At 39.0% G+C, this 21,912-nt stretch overlaps 1 protein-coding gene across 1 annotated transcript in view; it reads right to left on the bottom strand.

The window, feature by feature from the left end:
* Positions 1-658: 658 nt before the first annotated feature.
* The window catches only part of STX7 (syntaxin 7), a 44,665-nt gene continuing 23,411 nt past the window's right edge, over positions 659-21,912 (bottom strand). The window contains exons 3-10 of the mRNA XM_050949887.1: positions 18,774-18,843; positions 15,701-15,791; positions 14,264-14,401; positions 13,349-13,401; positions 9,264-9,354; positions 7,399-7,471; positions 5,421-5,503; positions 659-2,114 (exon numbers count right to left, since the gene is read on the bottom strand). Coding sequence (XP_050805844.1) covers positions 2,022-2,114; positions 5,421-5,503; positions 7,399-7,471; positions 9,264-9,354; positions 13,349-13,401; positions 14,264-14,401; positions 15,701-15,791; positions 18,774-18,843 — 692 coding nt within the window. The 3' untranslated portion in view covers positions 659-2,021. The remainder of the gene's footprint in view (positions 2,115-5,420; positions 5,504-7,398; positions 7,472-9,263; positions 9,355-13,348; positions 13,402-14,263; positions 14,402-15,700; positions 15,792-18,773; positions 18,844-21,912) is intronic.

Here is a 21,912-nt window from a genome sequence, read left to right as displayed (position 1 = left end):
AATGTGTAACAAACCCACAGTGATATTGGTAAAGAGTCACCATACTCAATTCTAACCAAGATTGCAAATGAACAAAGAAATTGGCCCAATTTTTTTTTTGAAAAAGCTTTTATAAAAAAATTCTAAGACCAACAGAAGCGTTCCCACAATTAAAGAGATTCCAATTGCCCCACCCAAAAAACAAAACAAAAAGCCATAGGTTTTAAATAAAAGAACATACCCTGCAGTGTTTGAAACTCAAAATACTCAGCACCAAAAACTTAATATTAAAGCATATTTCTTCCAAAATTTCACACACATCTATAGGTAACCATCCTGTAATTCTGGGCTCCTATCCAATATACTTAAAATTACAAAGAACTGGTAATGAATACATCCTCCTGAACAGCCAGCCTTCAGAAAGAGGTGAAAACCTTGACCTTAATTTCCATTATCCAACGTTGGGTCTTGATCCTGCAATCCGATACATCTGGTTGAACTCTTATACACATGGAGTCCCATTTACGTCTAACGGGCCCCCACACACGTTTGAAGTCCTTGTGTGGACCAGATTGCATATTTGCAGCTTACAATTTGAGTTTGTCCCCTTTTAAATGAGTTTTAATCATTTGGTGAGTGACGTGTGCTGGCACAGAAAAAAAAAATATTCTGAAAAACCTTCACTTTTAAAAACATCATCTTTATTTTGGCTTCATGGTTACAATGTTAAGTCCATAGATACTTACAGTTAAATGGTTCTCAATTAGTAAATCTCCGCTTCTTATGTAAACAGTGCATTCTCTAGCAAACTGCTGTACAAGAACTTTATAAAATACAGATTAAGTGACATTTTCATCTGCACAATATTCTTGATTAGTGCACTATCATAACATCAATTACAAAGGCAAATACCTTTCTAATTATGGATTAGTATAAAACGGCACAAAAAGGAAAAAAAACTGGAAAGCTGTAAGTGTGGCCAAGCTTCTAAACAAGTTGAGTCAGGTCAACTGATTGGCATTTGGAAGTAGAGATCTTAATCAGTCATGGACACTAAATTTAACTATTAGTCCTCCTCTCTCTGACTGCATAAGAAACAAATACATTTTTTACAAACTAGGGTCTGTTCAAAGTATTTGTACCGTAACAGATCACTGGAGTTCAAGTGCAATTAGGAAACTACAAATTTTCACTACTCCTAATATCATACTTAAGAGTCCACAACTAAAATTAGACCCAGATTTTCAGCCAAACATGTTTAATTGTGCATAATCATTTATCAACACTTATTTTAGGCATAAAAATACCAGATGTGTGTGCATAAGTTAGGTGCATGAATGCTAATTAAAATATGGCCCAAAGTCTCATTTCTAAATTTAAGAGTTTATTAATATAGGCTTTTTGATTAAATTGCCATCCATTTTAACCTATAAAATAGGCTTTGCCTGGCACACAGATACCTACTGCCAGATAAAGACAAATGACATCTATGAAAGATTTCCTAGTCAATCAGAAACTGAACACCTAATCCAAAGGCTTCAATAGTGAAGGATAGTTTTCTGATGTCAACATGGTTTTATGTTATAATCTTGAATAATCCACAGGAGACAGTGAGTGGGGAAGACCTATTCACCAGTTTAAAAACAATTTGGGACAACACATTATTGTCACAATTAGAATAAGGAGTTCAGAAAAGTCTGTTTTGATTTGGCAACACTTAGAAATATCAAAGCAGATTATGTCCCACTTTATCAAAGATTCTGAATAGCCCGAAATATTTAGAGGAGTTTATTTAATAAGTTTACCAACGAAAAGTAAGTTTATAAAGCTGACTGATTGGCTGTACTGGCAAGACAACAATCTCAAATCCAAGAATGGAAGGAAGTTATACCAACTAGTAGTACCAACAGTCATTTCTCAAGTTTTAAAAACAGCAACAGTGATAAAGTATTGAACCATCATTTACTGAACAGCTTCAGAAGCAGACAAAAATGATTGTAGGAGTTTTCTTGCATAATTTAAATAATGTTCTTTCAACAGCCTTATCTCAGAGATGTCCATATGATGAGTCCAAGAACCACTGCTCCAATGACAAGTACAAGAATGATGATACACATTTTCTTCCGTGACTTGCGCTGTTAATACAAAAAATTTGATTGTTGTGCAGTGTTCAGAACTACTTAGCAACTGCTTCTGTTATTTACACAATCAAATGAGCTGTGTACTTAAAGACAATTAAGACAGTAAATGGTTAACAAGCAAAAGTCGTTCAGGAAACAAACAAAAGTTATAACTTCACTCCTTAGATTTCAAGGGTATTTGGAATTCACATTGGAAAAATACATTCTCCCTGGCATCTCACAGGAAATGTAATGAGTATATGCATTTTTTTTTTTTTGTCTGTAAGGGGAGGGATCAGCCATTACAGGTAAAGTCTGGCTTTACTCTCACAGCTCTGAATTAGAGGGAACACATTCAGTTGCTCTGTGGGGATGGCACATATGCAATATGCTCAGCACTAGGGAGCTGTGAGAGGCTTGAGCATACTCACCAAGGATGGAATTAGATTTCAGCTGCTAAAAAAAAAAGTCTCTATTGAGTATGTAGAAACTGATGATTTTCAAAGGCTCATAACTTGGCCAAATTTGCATGGATTTTCACAGGGATGACAAAAGGCCCATCCTGACACAAAGGCCATTCCTCAGCCAAATTTGAAGTCCCTCTCCAAAATCCATGGGATGTTAAAACTTTTCAAATAAAAAGGTCACCAGAATTTTTTAGCATGGGCAAAAATTATGTATTTTCCTCTGTATTGCCTCATTCTTTGAAACAGATCAACCATTTTGGCTGAAGTTTTCAAAAAAATTTTAGCCCGGCAGACACTGGAATGGAAAATTTTATCTCAAATCGTTAAAGTTTGGAGAAAAACAAACAAAAACAAAACTAAAAACTTATAAGCAACTGAAAACAGGGTCTTATAATGGGAACTGTTGGGCAATCTTACTAAGTGGTGCTACCAGCCCTGCCTATATTTTACTAAAAAGTTGGCCACCTTATTTTGTCCCTTACTAGCCAGCAGACAAATTTAGGTTTAATAAATTTTCCCCATGGATTTGTTTGCCTGGCTATAACTGCAATATGTATAAGACTTTAAACGAGAAGGCCAACTTCAACAGAGAAGTTTTCAAGGAAGAGGATGTATTACTAATAAGATTATCTCTAACACAGGCCAAAATTTAAGACTCTCTAAATAGACTTTTTTTTTTTTAAATATAAAGTCTTTCACAGGTTTCTAAAACTTTGCTCTTTCATTTTATTTTTTAAGTCAGTGAACATGGCAGAACTGGAAAGCAAAGTCTTCCATGCACAGAAGAGATTTATGCAGCCTGAGCACCAGCACAAAACTTCCCTATACTGCCCTACCAATGAACCCCAACTCTGACTTAGGGAAATTATAACGCAAAGGATAGGTTCATTCTCCATGCCCATTCAACTGAGAGATGGATAGGCCAGAAGCCCAGTGCCTCTCTTTCACCAACTGAAGCAGCGTGGCAGACACCCCACCTCCACACACACACACACACACACAACCACCTGTGCTGCCCTATTCTGGAGGTAATAGAAAAAAATGACATCCTCCTTGAAGACACTATTGTCTATCTGTCTCCTGCCCCCAATGTCCCATGCAAGCTTTATACTTGGGATGTGGTTGGCCAGAGGAAAGACAAATACAATGTAATGTGCCTTAGAACCTTGAGCTTCAATACTGGAATTGCTTTGGATGAAGCATTTGACATTTTGTAGCTGGAGCCCTTTGTGTTGTGGACTAACAGGCCTCATTTGCCCAAGAACAGGTCAAGCGTGGGAAAAACCTCTCTATCCTGACTCTCTTCCTGAAGGTGAATGTTAGGGAGCAAGGGCATGGTCCTGATGGGGGATCAGTTCCCAGTAGTCTTTGATGAAAATTATGCAGTGAATAATCTGTGTTATGGGCAGATATCTGTAGGTCTACTCTACCTCAAGGCTTCTAGATCTCATCATCAGGTCCAAAAATTTAGGAAAAAAAAAAAAAAAACCTACCATGCATTGGAGAGAATCTTTTTTGGACTCAGAGACCTCTCTACAGAAAGCAAAGCAGTCAAAAGCTCTGCATTCTTCTGGGCCTCTCTCCTTCGAGTCCCTTTCACAAAGGAGGGAAGGGAAAGTGCCTCGACAGACAGACCGACTGACCGACCCAGGCCAATTGGGTACAGCAGAGGAGTAGAAGGCAGATATATTGACCACTGGATAAGTAGTTTTCTGTTCCCTGCCTGACCTGAGCAGGGGCTGCTCCAGGCTATGGTGGACACATGACTCCAATTAGTGTGCAAAGAGTTAGTTCAAGCAGTTAGGCTAATGAGAACACTTGACTTCAATTAACCTGCTAAGTGTCAGGTGAGGCTGATAAGCACCTGACTCTAATTAAGGCCTCTCTGATACTATAGAAGGGCTCACTCTGGTCAGGCCAAAGGGAGCCAGGGAACTAGAGGAGAGAAAGTGAGGCTGAAGGGCTGGGTAATGAAGACACCCATAAGTCACTGGAATGGGAGCCCCAAGGTAAAATTGAAGAAGGCGTTAAGTGAGAGAAGCGGGAGAGCTGTGGGTATGTGGCCCAGGGAAATGTAGCAACTCTGGTAGTGAAAGGTCGGCTGCCAACAGCTGCTACCATTAGGGTCCCTGGGCTGGAACCTGGCGTAGAGGGCGGGCCTGGGTTCCCCCAACCTGCCACTACAGAAACACCTCCTAGGAAGGGAAGACAGGCCCCTGTCAGGACAGGAGGCTAAACTGTTCTGAAATAAGCCCTAGAGACAACAGAGACTGTAGGAGTTCTCTCACCGACCTCCTTGCTGGCTTATGATGAAACGGGCTCAGTAGACCGTAACTCTGGCCCTAGAGAGAGAAGGGCTACGTGGAGGGTCACAGTGAGTCTCTGAGGCTAGAATAAACCTCCTGGACGCGTGGGACCTACGTGGACAAGGTCGGAGCTCTCCAAAATATATATATAAAAAAATATAAAAAGCCCTCTTTCACACTGAGCAGGGGGTTGGACTAGATGACCTCCTCAGGTCACTTCCAACTCTATAATTCTATTAATCCTTCCCTGACTGCACTGGCAATGACGTGGTCAGTTTTGATGGTTTTCCATAGTATAGACTCAAGCCAGCTAATTTCACATACGGCTGCTAAACTTTCAGAGGGCATTGATTTATTGTTACTACCAACCTGGGCTAAATTTGGAATAGTGACTCAGAGATGCTATCCTATGCCAGTCTTGGGTCTTTGAGTAAGTCTCCAAACCATTAAAACAATAAGGAAGAATTAAACTACCATAATAAAAATTAAGACAAACGACTGAAAGGGACAATTATTGATAGATGACTGGCAGTTTTCACTGATATTACCTGGTAGTCTGCTGCTCTCGATAGCTGCTGGTTTCCTTGCTGGACATGTACCTCAGCATTTTCTACGTTTGCTTCTATGCTGTCTTTTTAAAAGAAAAAAAAAGTCATTTTCTCAATTAAAGCCTGATATAATAAAAGCCTCATGTGTTTGCCACTGTTACTAATTAAATTACAGCTGCTGCAGTTATGATCTTCCACATTCCCAGAGCAGACATTTACTCTCATAACATTAAATCCCAACAAGCCTACCCCTAAAATTTCTAAGTACCATTGGATCAGATAAAGTATCTACTGCAAGACAAAACCACCACCCTCCTAATGATTAATGGCTAAAAATCAATAACATGGTATAAACAGACCTATAGGTAATAGTTTACCATTACCTCATGGTATTTATTTTCATCTTACTTTCCTGAATAAAAAATTGTTAAATCTGTATCCCCTAAAGAGCATTCAAACTAACTTTGAAAAACACAGTAGATAAAACACTCAGATACACAGAGCAAAGTGCAAGAACAATTACTTTTGACTTGCATTTGCCATCACTAAACACACAAACTTTATTCTACTGCATTTTGGAAGTCTCCTCCTTTGTCATTTTCTCTATATGAACTGCAACAGTGACGAGGTAACTTCTGAAGCACCCAGAGTATTCCAAGGTTGACTTCAGATATTATAACTTCCAAGTTTAGGTATTTTAGAAGTGGAGGGTTGGCTTTGGACATGAACCAATAAGGATAGTTTCTCAGGAAGCTGGTGTTTGAGAATAAATGAGAGAGAGAGAGAGAGAGAGAGATGAAGAGCACCTACTGCTCAGAGAAAGACATGAGAGAAAAGTACTGATAGATAGATGAAATGAGTGACTCAGAACTTTAAGAATATCACTTGGTATGAAATTCAATTGATGAAACTTTTGTTTGAAAGTTTTGGTGGATCAGTAATTAAGAGAGAAGGTTCTGTGGGCACAAAACCAATCATAGCCAGTTTGTGAATGTTGGTTAAAGTGTTATTTAGTTGTATTCTGAGAAAATGGTGTGTGCTTAAATTTGCATTTATTGATGTAACTAAGGACTTACCCAAGGTAATTTACTGGCATTATCAAACCAAGATAATGACAACAGTGCAACTTCCTGTGTGGATGATCTTTTTTGGAACAACAGTGTCTGTTTTTTTATTTAGCTTACGGCAGGTCTACACTATGGGGCTCAGTCGACCTCTGTTATGCAACTCCAGTTATGCAAATAAGTAGCTGGAGTTGACGTAGCTTAGGTCGACCTTATGCAGTGTCTACACCGCACTAGATCGACAGGAGAGCTCCTCCCATTGACTTATCTTATGCTTCTCGTTCTGGTGGAGTGCCAGAGTCAACAGGAGTGATCGGCCATCAGTTTAGCAGGTCTTCACTAGACCTGCTAAAATCGACCCACAGTGGATCAATCACAGCACCAGGTAAAGTGGAGAGAAGCCCTTAATTTTCTTTGCCCAACATAAAGAATCAAGGAAATAACTTTCCTATTGTTTCCCCCAAGTTTCTTTATACTTCGCATTTTTTCCTCATTTTAGGTTGGTAATTCACTTAAATGGGGAGCAAAATACATTTTACAAAAATAAGAAAAGTGCAATTAAAAACTCACAAAAATTGGAAGCAAAACTCAAAATGAAGGCATAGAACCTGAAACTACATTTAAAGCCATTTTCCCCAAGTGTATTGGATTTCCTGATTGCTTTAACAGATCACCCAACAATCTCTGCTGATATAGAACACAACAGGTTAGAACCTCAATCAATTTAAAATACAGTCAGCAGAGAAGGTGCTCAAAAAAGCTCCATCAAAAACAAATCAACTTGCTAGCTTCTGGCGAATCATGATTTTGTGGTTTAAAATTAAGATCCAAGCATTATACTACATGATGAATACTATTCCCCACCCTCAAATTTCATGTAAATTTTCTAAAATATTTTAAGGATCTGTGCTTACCTATCACATCACCTTGTTCATGAATCATCATTCCTAAATCTTTAAATATTTCATTGATATCCATAATATCTGCCTGCAAGAGAAAATAATTTAAAAACAATTAGCAAATATCATGGGAAACTCCTGTAGCTGGCTAAGCATTGTGCATTATTTCAGACTAGATAGCTATGGTTTCCTGTACCAAGAAGCTAATATAAATTCTTTTGCAAGCTCAAGTTTTAATTTGGATTAAAATAATACTATCATTCATCTCAATATCCAAAATCAGTTGCACTGTACATCCTACTAGTGTAAGAGGCCAATTTCTAAGGTCTTGTCTACACACAAACTTGCAATGGCTTAACTAAAGGTGTTCTTAAACTAGTTTAGGGCTTTTCTATACAGATAGTTAATGCACAGCAAGTTGGGGTGGAAATCTAGAGTGCTATGTAGTCTGCTGCATGCTCACTCTCCATATAAACATGGCCTTAAGTTAAACTAGTGCAAAATTCCATGTAAAACACAATTCTGTCAGTTTAAGAGTAGCTTATGTCAAAAAGGCTTAAATAATTTCTTTAGTGACTTAAACCAAACTGAAATAAGTATCTTCCCACAAGGTTTTGCAGCAGTTTAACCATGTCTAAGTTAAAAACTTGTGACTTATTGACCAGCCCTTAATTACCCAAAAAATAATTTCATCCAGTAGAGGGCAGTGGCACATACACTATTAACTATTACAACTTGGTTATGACAAAGTGACATGTCACCTTCTTGTTTTGCTCTCACTTCCTATTTATCCACCTCTGTTTAGTTTACCCACAAAAGTAAGTTCTTATACAATCGGTACTGCAAAGCCTATAAAGAAAAAAAGAGGACTGGATTCTATTTGTAACACGCAATTTTACTGACACATGAGATAAGGTCCAGTTCCAGATTCTTAATTGCTGGTGAAGTTCGTTGGAGCACCGAACATATAATTTCAGTCAGTCTGGAATCCATCATTCATTTCCATTGGTATTTTAAGTCAATTACTTTTTCAGAACCCACAACAGCCACAATGCCATTAATCCATAACTTACATTTCTAAGTCATTTAATATGTTCATTAGTACTTATTTTGTTTTAAAATATTGGAATTTCCCCTACCTTTCCCATCCAAGTTTTTTGTTTTGCTATTGGTAGATGAATGCACAGTCCTCAAGCATTTGTTCAATTCCCAAAAAATTTAGTCATTACTGGAGTCAATATTTCATATGCACAACCATTGGTACATTATATGCAAAAGGAAGTACCCATTTTTATTACATTTAATATGTTTATCCTGCATTTCCAGACAATGATATTAAAGGCAACTGATACCAGGAAAAACTGAAAAATACCCCACCTGGAAAATTCTGTAGAGGGGATATTTTGCATTTTATTTAAAATTTGCCTTTGAACATGGACATGACCAGGATGGACTTAATGGAGGAACAAGCCATGGACAAGAATGAATGGCAATACTGTGCTAAACTGCATGGTCTGTAAAGATGCTTTGGGATAAGGAGAAGTCTTTGGAAAAAAACAGTTCTAGAGATATTTGCATGAAAACTCAAGTTCTCTCTTACTTGGTAGTCACATAGGTGGCTATTTATTCTTCAAGTGAAGTCAAGAGAGCTTAGTAGACCATGACACTGCGTAACAGAACAGTGGAAAGTAGTTTTAGTGTAGGAAATTCCACATGCAGTTGTTTACCTACCGCAGAAAAACAATTTCTGCATTAAAAAAAGTATTTTCTAACCTTTGATGGTGGATTCCTCCCACTAATGCTAATGCCTGCTGCTTTAGGAAGCATCAGAAAAATATTCTCTAGTTTGTTCTAACGCTGCACATAGCAGCACTGCTTACCTCAAGCTGCCTGATGGAGGACTCTCTCTCCTCTATAAGACGGAGATCATCTTCTGTAATCTCTTCATCTTGCACTTGTGCTTGAGGTTGACTGTAAAATAAAATAAATAAATAAATATAAATACTCAGACCGCCTGTCAAGTAGCCGTGTTAGTCTGGATCTGTAAAAGCAGCAAAGAATCCTGTGGCACCTTATAGACTAACAGACGTTTTGGAGCATGAGCTTTCGTGGGTGAATACCCACTATGTCAGATGCATGTAGTGGAAATTTCCAGGCACAGGTATATATATGCAAGCAAGCTAGAGATAACAAGGTTAGTTCAGTCAGGGAGGATGAGGCCCTGTTCCTGCAGTTGAGATGTGAAAACCAAGGGAGGAGAAACTGGTTTTGTAGTTGGCAAGCCATTCACAGTCTCTGTTTAATCCTAAACTGATGGTGTCAAATTTGCAGATGAACTGAAGCTCAGCAGTTTCTCTTTGAAGTCTGGTCCTGAAGTTTTTTTGCTGCAGGATGGCCACTTTAACGTCTGCTATAGTGTGGCCAGGAAGGTTGAAGTGTTCTCCTACAGGTTTTTGTATATTGCCTTTCCTAATATCTGATGTGTGTCCATTTATCCTTTTCCGCAGAGACTGTCCAGTTTGGCCGATGTACATAGCAGAGGGGCATTGCTGGCATATGATGGCGTATATTACATTGGTGGACATGCAGGTGAATGAACCGGTGATGGTGTGGCTGATCTGGTTAGGGCCTGTGATGGTGTCGCTGGTGTAGATATGTGGACAGAGTTGGCATCGAGGTTTGTTGCATGGATTAGTTCCTGAGCTAGAGAGTTACTATGGTGCGGTGTGCAGTTACTGGTGAGAATATGTTTCAGGTTGGCAGGCTGTCTGTGGGCGAGGACTGGCCTGCCACCCAAGGCCTGTGAAAGTGTGGGATCATTGTCCAGGACGGGTTGTAGATCCCTGATGATGCGTTGGAGGGGTTTTAGCTGGGGACTGTATGTGATGGCCAGTGGAGTCCTGTTGGTTTCTTTCTTGGGTTTGTCTTGTAGTAGGAGGCTTCTGGGTACACGTCTGGCTCTGTTGATCTGTTTCCTTATTTCCTCGTGCGGGTATTGTAGTTTTGAGAATGCTTGGTGGGAATTTTGTAGGTGTTGGTCTCTGTCTGAGGGGTTAGAGCAGATGCGGTTGTACCTCAGTGCTTGGCTGTAGACAATGGATCGTGTGATGTGCCCGGGATGGAAGCTGGAGGCATGAAGGTAGGCATAGCGGTCGGTAGGTTTTCGGTATAGGGTGGTGGTAACGTGATCATCACTTATTTGCACCGTAGTGTCTAGGAAGTGGACCTCCTGTGGAGATTGGTCCAGGCTGAGGTTGATGGTGGGGTGGAAGCTGTTGAAATTGTGGTGGAATTTTTCCGGAGTCTCCTTTCCATGGGTCCAGATGATGAAGATGTCATCAGTGTAGCGTAGGCAGAGAAGGGGCATGAGTGGACGAGAGCTGAGGAAGCGTTGTTCCAGGTCGGCCATAAAAATATTGGCATATTCTGGGGCCATGCGGGTGCCCATAGTGGTGTCACTGATCTGGAGAAATATATCATCATCAAATTTGAAATAGTTGTGTGTGAGGATAAAGGTACAGAGCTCAGCAGCCAGTTGTGCTGTGGCATCATCAGGGATACTGTTCCTGACAGCTTATATTCCATCTGTGTGTGGGATGTTTGTGTAGAGAGCCTCTACATCCATGGTGGCTAGGACGGTATTTTCTGGAAGGTCACCAACGCATTGTAGTTTCCTCAGGAAATCAGTGGTGTCATGGAGATAGCTGGGAGTGCTGGTGGCATAGGGTCTGAGTAGAGAGTCCACATATCCAGACAGTCCTGGATCTACAACCCATCCTGGACAATGATCCCACACTTTCACAGGCCTTGGGTGGCAGGCCAGTCCTCGCCCACAGACAACCTGCCAACCTGAAACATATTCTCACCAGTAACTGCACACCGCACCACAGTAACTCTAGCTCAGGAACTAATCCATGCAACAAACCTTGATGCCAACTCTGCTCACATATCTACACCAGCGACACCATCACAGGACCTAACCAGATCAGCCACACCATCACCGGTTCATTCACCTGCATGTCCACCAATGTAATATATGCCATCATATGCCAGCAATGCCCCTCTGCTATGTACATCGGCCAAACTGGACAGTCTCTACGGAAAAGGATAAATGGACACAAATCAGATATTAGGAAAGGCAATATACAAAAACCTGTAGGAGAACACTTCAGCCTCCCTAGCCACACTATAGACCTTAAGGTGGACATCCTGCAGCAAAAAAACTTCAGGACCAGACTTCAAAGAGAAACTGCTGAGCTTCAGTTCATCTGCAAATTGGACACCATCAGTTTAGGATTAAACAAAAGACTGTGAATGGCTTGCCAACTACAAAACCAGTTTTTCCTTCCTTGGTTTTCACACCTCAACTGCAAGAACAGGGCCTCATCCTCCCTGACTGAACTAACCTCGTTATCTCTAGCTTGCTTACATATATATACCTGTGCCTGGAAATTTCCACTACATGCATCTGACATAGTGGGCATTCACCCACGAAAGCTCATGCTCCAAAACGTCTGTTAGTCTATAAGGTGCAACAGGATTCAGACCGCCTGAACTCAATTTATACATAAGGTTGAAATACACTTCGTTAAAAAGATTAAAGTACAGACAATACACATTAAACCTGCTACTAACAAGATATAATGTTTTTACTTTTGCAAAAATCTATGTACAGCTGATGTGAAAGGCCTGAATCCTCAGGCCCTCAATAAAGAAAGTTATACAGGTATGCTATTAAAAGATTTGACATATGAAACACCTTTAAATCTAGTGTTTTGGCTCAGCATTTTCTAACTAAGCATGCAGATATCAAATGCATCTTTCTATTTGGATTCTGAACTAAGTGTTATTTGGAGTCTGGAATCCATTTTGGGTTTACTTGTTAGTGGAGTCTGAATTAGAAGCCACTCTGAAGAAAAATGCAGGTATTCTGTCTTATGGATTAATAGTTAAATATCTTGATCCAAGTTTTAGAGACCCAGCTGTCCTAATTTGGAAGAATAAAACACAAAAGGCTGCATTGTTTTTATGTTGCCCCCTACAGGTATAGTTGGATGAAAGCTCCTTACCACATCTTTCCTTCAGAAGACCCTAGCAAACTAGAGGAAGCACATTCCATTTTAATGTTTGTTAATTCATAAGAATTGTTAAAAGCCTTTTTAAAATTTGTCTTATGGGTGTACATTGTTACTTAAGGTTGTTAAACATGCACACATCCATTTATTAGCCTGTTCCTCCCCCTTACCTAGCAGTTGGCGGTTTAGTCTCTGAAAATAATCAGAAGGGCAGCAGTGGTTGGGGTTAGCTAAATCTAACCTGACTCAAACACATAAAACCCTTAGCTCTGAGTCCATTACACATGGAAATAAAGGTTAATTTGGTGGCAGCAACTCGGTTTAGTTTTGGTTTATTTGGGGGATAGGGGAGAAAGGAGAGTTTGGTACAATGCCTATTACAATTAGGCCCTTATCTCTGTTGAAGCCTCTGGGCTTTATTGTAATAGAATTGTACTACATTTAAAAAAAACAAACAAAAAATATAACACTAATTTTAGTTTTCTATTTCCTTCTGCAGGAAAAAAAAAAATCAAACTTCCACTGTTGCAGTTAAATGGATCACATTAAAGGCCAGGAGACCCAGAAACTGAGTTTGATAGTGTTAAAGCAGTAACTTTTAAATAGAAATTGACATTTTCAGTTCTAATTTTAACTTCTGTAGAACACTAGCAGCTTGTGATTGTTAGCATTCAGAGGGTTACAAAAAACCCCAAACACACAGCATGCTTTAACAAACAGATTTTTTTTTAAATGCACTGTATAAGTGATTTTAATAATTGTTTCACCACACATGTTCTCTTACACTCTGTGCTGTAGTCTACGGTTTTATCTCAAATAAGTCCCCATTATTGGAGTCTACCAATCACTTTACAAGACAGGTTATAAGGTTTATGGCACATCCATCCTACCTGTCCCAAGAGACAAGTGTTCCTTCTTTGTAAACGTCTTCTGAAGGACCAGCCTGTAGGAAAAACAAAAATTACCATTTTCAGTGATGGGTACATAATAAAATGTTTGTTGACATTCCCATAATGAATGTCAGTTATGTTCTTGGTGTGGGGCTGGTGTGTGTGGATATATACAAACAAACAAGGCTTGGTAACAGCCTGCAATATATTTTATGACAATACATATTGCTGTATTCATGGAGTCAAAGGTCAGGATTGAGCCTATATTACTACCAAAAAAAAAAAAAAAAAAAAAAAAGGCATAATTTCGCATCCCCAAAAAACTTAAAATTTTAGTTCTCTGAAATTAACAGAAGTCCAATTTAAGATTGATATAAATAAAGACACTCTAAATGAAGGCTACTACTTTACTCAACGTTTCCTGCTTCATAGCCCATGATAACCTCAGTCCTGCAAAGGGGTCTAGCAGATGGATCCTTACATCCAAAAAGAATCCCTGTTGGATTTAGGGGACACTATACACACACAAAGATCTACCTCCATGACTTCCACAGCAAGATCAGGGCATATGCACTATGTGGAGTACCTATGTACACCTTTGTAAAACCATACATAGGCACAAGGACACAGTAAGTCTTTTAATCAGGAACTACTATGAAGTTGTGTTTTCCTTAATCAAACCACTAAAGTGAAATGCAAGTTTTAATTTTAATATCTTGTGTTCAAAGACAAGCAAAGTTTTAAAAAAAACAAAAGACCATACACAACTATGTTGGCATTGTGCGCGCATTCTACATTTGCACATTTATTTTATTTATCTCCTGCAATGGTGACAATCCTGTAAGAATGCTGCTCTCAAGCTAATAAAGAGTAGGTTTTATGTTTGAGTTGAATAATAAATTTCTGGATACTTACAGATACCCTAGAGCTGGCTCTTACTCTGGCTACAAGATCTTTTTCTTTCTCAGCAGCTTGCCTTTGGATCCTCTGGAAGTTGGCCAGTGCAGTACTGAACTCTGCCACAAGACGATCTTTCTGTATTTTTCTTTGACGCTATTGGAGGAAAGCAAGACTGATTTTTATAACAACAAGCTTGCTCTTGTTCAAGGCTTTACATATAAGTTATTTCAAAGGTGGTTTTTTCTCCCCCCTTTCTTTTTTTTTTCCCTTCCCGTTAGCATGGGCCTCACACTTTAAATAGGAGTGTCTCATGTCATGTTCCCTCTCATTTGAGATTGTATGGACTTCCTCCCATTTAGGTTCACATAACAACCCCATCACTATTACAACAATTATGGAAAAATAGTATTAGGAATGCAATGCATTTTCAACTGTCTCTGTGGTATTTAATGGCTGGAATTAAGGAGGATCCCGAATCACACATCCAGACAGCTTTCAGCCACTGGTGAGACCTTCTGTCTTATTTATTAACTATTAAGTAGGTTCACTGTACAATTGCTGAATATTTTGATATTGTAAAATTTAAACCATATAAAAACAGCCCAGAGCATTAGCGGAGGAGGGGAAACTCAGTGATTTAATTATAAGACAGAAGCGCTGAATGTATGCCCTGAACTGTAACTGAGAGGAGAAATGACCTTATAATCATGTTTTTATAAAAACATCAATTTCCAATTTTTATTCCTATTGAGAATGGACCCCGTGAGGGCATGAGAGAATTTCCTCTAGATTTCCCCATCCACACAGATCACATTGCAAATTCAAAGGGAGTGTCAAAGAGCTACAACTTGCCATTAGTCTGTCAATCACCTCCACTTTTCCATCTTGGAGTCACAAACAAGGGTGGAAGGGAACAGTCTGGTCAAACAACATGGTTGGGTTTCTTACTACAAACTTTCAGACTCCAGGGCCAAGCAAAAGAGGCACTTCAAAAAAAAATGTATTTTTTTGGGAGGGGGTATGTCTAGAGGTATTTATGTACCAAGTGCAAAGTTTAAGCAGCAAACATGAATGAGATAGAAGTGATTAAATAATTATAATCTGTTGATCATACTCACTCATTTTAAATCTCTTAATCCTACAAGTCACAATAACACCATCAGCAGCAATAGTAATTACTGTGTGTGGTAGCAATTCTTGTCAGAGTGCTTTAGGTCTGACACATTGTAGGAGCAATTGCTTACAGAAAACTATTGTGCATTTTACTGCACTTGAGGCCTATTACGTGACTTCTACATAGCACCGAACATTAGTTTTAAACACAGACCTCACTTGGATGTTGTCACCATCTAGTAATGAGAGTAATACTACAAATACGTAACGTAAAGCATCTGAATGGCTTCAATCAGCCAACATTATGTTCAAATGATCCATGTTCTTCATTTTTTATACCTGTTCACTTGTTGCAGGCAGAGACCCAAACTTTTTAATGTTCTTGTCAGTTTCTTTGGCAAGCTGGTTTGCATGCTGCTGCTTCTGCTGCCTAAACCAAACACAAAGTCTGCATTACAGCCGCTGGATTATTTTGCTGGAACAATTTCATTGATGCTCAGGAGCAGTATTTTTCGAAGCCAGTTACAAAGCATCTTACTAAATATTTATTTATAGGCATTTGCAGTGGAATTGGCCACAAGAGAGCCACTGGCGATTGTATAGAAAAAGTTACAAATACCAGAGCCATTTTTGGAAATATCTGTAGGCAAAAATATTTGTAGAAAAATAAAAAGCAATTTGCAGCCTCGTTAATGAAATGAATCAAGATGTTTTTGCGGTGGCCCCTGAACAATGAAGTATACATATAGCAGACTTCAGACACCCTCTAAAAAGAGATCAGGGGAAAAAAAAGAAAAAAAAAAACACACAAAAAACTTAGTTTCCTTTTTTGATAAATCAAGCAGTCAAACTTTCATTTTTTAAATTGTGGTCTTTGGCTCAGATGCAAGTTTAGTACTATGCCCACCCACTCAATCCATAGCAAATTTCTTCCTGATGTCAATGGGAGAGTTGTACCAATAAAAGAGGAGGATGCGTCTTACATGGGAACTAAACTTGTATTACTTGTTCAGTATCTTTTAGTGGACAAACGTACTGACTCTCAGCACAGGTATTTATGCCCTTTGTTACTCTGCCTTCCTCATCCTCCTTTCCTTCGTTGCCTTTTCCATGCCTGTGACTCTCCTTACTTTCCTTTTCTATTTCCTTCCCTTCCTCACTTCCCATGGATTTAACTTCAATCCCCTCCCTCATTTCATCTGCGAAATGATCAGCAATGAGAGGGTTAACATTGGTGGTGGTGGGGGGGGTTGTCTGTTTGCTTTAAGGTGTCCTCATTAAGCTTTAGAAGTACAACATTCCAATGAGATAAGAGGCCAGGAGTTTCCACCTCTTAGGTTATGTCTCCACCAGCAATGTCAAAGGACTGCCGTGGCAGAGCTTTAACATGGCTGTGTAGTTGTGGCACCAGCGCTGAAAGAGAGCTCTCCCAGCACCACCCACATGAAGGGAGTAGCTACCAGCCCTGGGAGCACAGCTCCTAGCGCTGGTGAACTGTCTACACTGGCGCTTTACAGCACTGAAACTTGCAGCACTCAGAGGGGGCAGTTTTTTCACACCCCTAAGTGAGAAAGTTGCAGGGCTGGAAAGTAGCAGTGTAGACAAGGCCTCTGTCACAATTTCACTCCATCTGGAGACTGAGGAAAACAGCACTGCTTAAGTCAACCATTCAAACATGACTGGAAAGTGATCTTCACAATCACAATTTTTTTTAAAAAAAAGAAAGCTTAGATTCTGCAGAATGACTCACAAACAGGAAAACATGAAGCATGTCAGATCCATCCCAAAGAGAAGATATTGTAAACATCTGCCACAATACAATTTTCCTGGATATTTAGAAGCTGCCAGAGACCTACATGTATTCCCAGGTTGCAAATCTGTACAACAAAAGGTATATGGCTTCCCCAGTTTCAGGGAGCAGAGCATCATTCCTCTGGTATACATTCAAACTCCCACCCCCCATACCGTACCAGATTAACGTTGGTTTTGTAGATATAGTTGTAGCCAGTTTACCCTCAATCCAAACAAAACATTGCATAAGTAGAGGTCCCCAGAGTGTAGGACACCATGTGTAAGGGTGTGCAGGAATGTCTGGGGAGGGAAGGAGGTGGCGCACAGCTGGGGCTCAGGCCAGCCCTCACAGCCCTGCCCCCAGCCAGGGCCCCAGCCTTGGCCACTTAACCCTGGTCCACTTCCCTTCCCTTCCAGAGCTGCAGCCCTACTCCTGGTCCTAGCTCAGGGGGCACAGACAGGGATAAAGAGAGGGCACAAGGTAAATAGTTTGGGGGCCACTGGCATAATCTGATCAAACCATACTAGCCAGGATCAGATTTTCTACTAATGTAGGTATGCAATTATGTGCCTAATTTTCAAAATATAATCACTGCAATCCGATGTGCAAATGGCTAAAAAACAGGCATCTGCACTAGAATGCCTAGCAGCATCCCCTCATATTCCCTGTTCCATGCTGAATGATACCAAGTGCAAGAGGAACTTAACTAAACTTTGAGTTTAGTTACTGTGTAAGTGCTAGAGTTTACTTTCAATCCCTGTCATCAGTCGGAAATCCATTATGGAGCCAAGGTAGTATGTCATCAGTTTTGTAGTCCTAGTTCAGAGTAATTAGAGTAATTTGCCATCCTGCCCAGAATGAATGTGACAGGCCTGGTCTAATGTACATTTCCCTCCTGCCATTCAAAGGCTACTGTGCTATATTAACAGATACAGAGAAATGTCTGCCAACTTTCTCACTCAGTGAGCTCATGCAACACATGCAGCCTGTGCACATTTGTGTTAGGATTAAAGAATAAAAGTGGTAGAAGAGTTTGGTCCATGTCAAATGAGCATTGGTACTGAGAAACAGCATGGCTAGCAGTCTCTTTCAATGGGACACAAACGAAAGCCTACATTCAGAGGGCTGAACTTCAATGTAGCTTCTGACAACTGGCCTTATTTCACTTCTGCTTTCTCTAGTATTTTTGGATTATGTTCACCTTGTAATTTCACTTGATACTGTGGTTAGCATTGTTTAACAGTCTCACTTTGCCTTCTTGCAGTACCTCACAAAAGCACCCGCCCCCCTCCAGAGGATACCACATTGAGTGCTCTACAAAAAGAATGTTCTGGAGGTTTTTGAATCCTTAGTGCCAAATTAGTACCTTCCAGTGCTGTCAGTTTGTGATTACATTTAACACAGCACATGTTCAGCAGAAGTACTGAGAACTGCCAGTCGGATAGGTTAGCATGGCAAGATCCTGATGATTAATTTTTTCATGTTTAAGCTTTAATACTTCTGTTCTACTTCCGCCATCCCATCCCCAACAAAGCTGAATACTTTGCTAAAATCACTGTCACCTACTGAGGCAGTATTTACAATATCATGAAATGAGAGATCTTCATGTAAAGTACTTACAGCTGTTGCCTCAATTCAGGCGTGTCTTGTGGTGTTCCAAGTTGATGCAGTATTCTTTGTATTTCTGCAGCTGTTAGTGAAGAGGAAGAGAGATTTTAATGACCCAGTTAGATATATTTCCCCCTTTAGTTTTATGCATTTTTGCTTGACAACTCTAAAACATACACTTTTTTTTGTCAGCAAGTGTATGTGCAACTGTGATAGGCCAAGCAAAATGATTTTCAATAAGCCTAAATTAAATCCTAGGTTATGTCAAAAAAGAACACAACATCCTGAAATATCTAGGCAGAAAGTGGTGATGTAAGGATGAAGTTAGTTTAAGCCAGACTACTTAACTCAAATTTATCTACAATTATTTCAAGAAGCAATAAAAACTGTGTACTGGTTTATTCATCCTGTGTGTGTGTGCTATATCAGACAAACATCTGAAAGACGGACACGATATTGACATGTGTATAAATATTCATAACTAGTATGTTAGTGACACAACAGCTCACAAAACATGCCTAAGCTTAAAGTAGTACTGATATAAAATGAATATCGAGGGTTACATCTGAAGTTTGATTTATACATTTGGATCAAATGCTTAAAAAAATCATCATCTTATGGGATACAATGAGAAACTCAAAGCCCCATGCCAAGTTTTAAGTGTGTTACACAAAATGTATCTCAGCTCTGAATTAGCAAAATGAAGATGCACCTGAGCCTTCCTTTTAAGGAAATGTGTCGGGGTGGGGCGGGGGAAGAAAATGAAATCAGAGCTTTATTTTACAATGTTATTATTTGTGATGTGATCACTAGTCTGATTCCATAGTGGCACACTTTTAGAAAGCCAAGACAGGGAGAGTATTTAATGGGGAGAATCTATATTAGCATACCCTCAGTCAACAGTTACTTGTCTCCCCAAAACACATTTATCCCCATGCATTCATCTAGGCGGCAGAAAATATGATGTAGGAAGAGCTCTGGATTTGATGATTTCATGATATGTAATTTAGGTGTTTTGAGGAACTTAAGAAAAATTGCAAAATTTAGATAAAGTGAGCTTGAGAAAGATGCCTCCTTTTACTGTTTAAGAACAGGAAAAATAAAGATTCATGGCATTATACATTCAAAGTCTACAAGACATTTATTATATAAACTAAATATTATAGCAAGGTGTTTATCCAGTCACATAAAACAAAAAAAACAAAAAACAAAAAAATGAGTGAGAATCCCTTATTGAAACATTTTAAAAAAACATTAGCAGTTGAGTGATTTTTAAAGATATTTTTAAGAGTCCTCAGTTAGTGAATCATTATATTGCGTTTATATGTTTAAATATATACATTCCAATATTCAGTATTGTTAAAGTGACTGATAATTTTCTTTCTACCCTCATAATATAGGAAGTACTTAAATATTTTGGAAAAACCTGATTGTGCAAAGTTTTTTTAAAAAATATATAAAAATCAAAACTTGAACACCACACAAATAAGCTTTCAGAAACTTTGAAAGTGAATTTATATACTTTAATTTCTGTGTAGTTTAAACTACTGATATAAAAAAAGAACTTATGGTTTTAAAATTTAATCAAATTAAACAGAACAGACCTAGAAAAAGTTCTAAGAAAAAAATCCTGAATCAACAGCATAATTTGTGAACAAATGCCATCTGCTGGCAAGTCTGAGAGAGACAGCTTCTGGGGCCCAAGTCACATTAAATATCCCCTTCAGCACATGGTGTCCTAAGACATACCGACAAGGTTTACTGAAAATGAATGTAAACCTTTGAATAATGTGTTGAATAATGAACTACTAAATTGAAATATACTGTACTAAAAATCCTCTTTATTGGTAGTTAACCACAATAGTTATTTCTGATGTCTATTTTTGGGGGTCCAATATACCTAATTATTAAGTAATTACTTTAAAGGTAAAATATAATTTAAATTGGTAACTCATGCAAATGACACTGAAATTAATCAAGATGTTGGTTGACAGGCTATTATAGACTAAATTTTACTGGGTACTAAACGCTCAAAGCAAACAAACTATTTCTGATATTCTACCTATAGAAAAAGCAGCAAAGCGTCCTGTGGCACCTTACAGACTTATAGACATTTGGGAGCATGAGCTTTCGTGGGTGAATGCATCCGACGAAGTGGGTATTCACCCACGAAAGCTCATGCTCCCAAACGTCTGTTAGTCTATGAGGAGCCACAGGACTCTTTGCTGCTTTTACAGATCCAGACTAACACGGCTACTCCTCTGATACTTGATACCTATAGAAAGATACCTTGGACATAAGAATCAAGGTACTCGAACATTTACTGAGAATTCATCTCCAGAGTGAAACACTTCTGCATGTATTTTGGACACATAAGTTTTTAAGCACTCTACATCTGTTTGACAGATGTAGGAAAGTTTACCAGTTTGGATGACCTTACTGCCATCTGGAGGATGAATTTTCTAACTGCAATAGACGATCGAAGCGAATGAAGGTTTAAGCAGAGGCCATCATATGTAAATTACTCTGAACAAAGTCTGCACTTTCACTATATTTAGTTTCAAATGCCAAAAGGTATGATTTTCAAAGATATATGTTGTACTGTAGATTTAAAGCTTCCTCCTGAATATTCTGGTGACTGGAAGGGAGATAGAGAACATGATGGGGGCAGGGGGATGGAAAACTTAGTCCCTACAAAACAAGGGCTGTATGTAAAGAAAAATTCCAGCTTCTCAGATAAGCAACCAGACACCCCCCACTTAGGGTCAAAATGGTTTGTTGCTCACAATTAGGAAAATAAACAAGTACAAGACCACACTCTTTTTTTTTTTTTTTTTTTTAAATCCATCTAGTCCATTATTGCAGTTCTGAAACTGATTGCTATTGTACAATTCAGGGGGATGTTTAAAAACCCTACCACGCAACTGGTCAATAGTGTTACACTAAGTCAGAGAGGTAAACTTGTTCCAGCTTTATCTTTAGCTAGCAGGATTTTTTGTAAATTACAATACACACGAACCCTGGATGGGTCAGGAGATTGGTATAGGTTAGAAGTCTTTCTTGTAGTGTTCAGTCCAATGTTCATAAATACAGCCAGATGGCACCAGTGTGATCGTTTAGTGTGATATCTAAAGCGATCGAAATCCTTTAT

The sequence above is a fragment of the Gopherus flavomarginatus genome, chromosome 4 (assembly GCF_025201925.1).
Source record: "Gopherus flavomarginatus isolate rGopFla2 chromosome 4, rGopFla2.mat.asm, whole genome shotgun sequence".
NCBI classification, from domain to species: domain Eukaryota; kingdom Metazoa; phylum Chordata; order Testudines; family Testudinidae; genus Gopherus; species Gopherus flavomarginatus.
The sequence above is the reverse complement of the archived record's forward strand: the minus strand, read 5'-3'. Positions and strand labels throughout refer to the sequence as shown.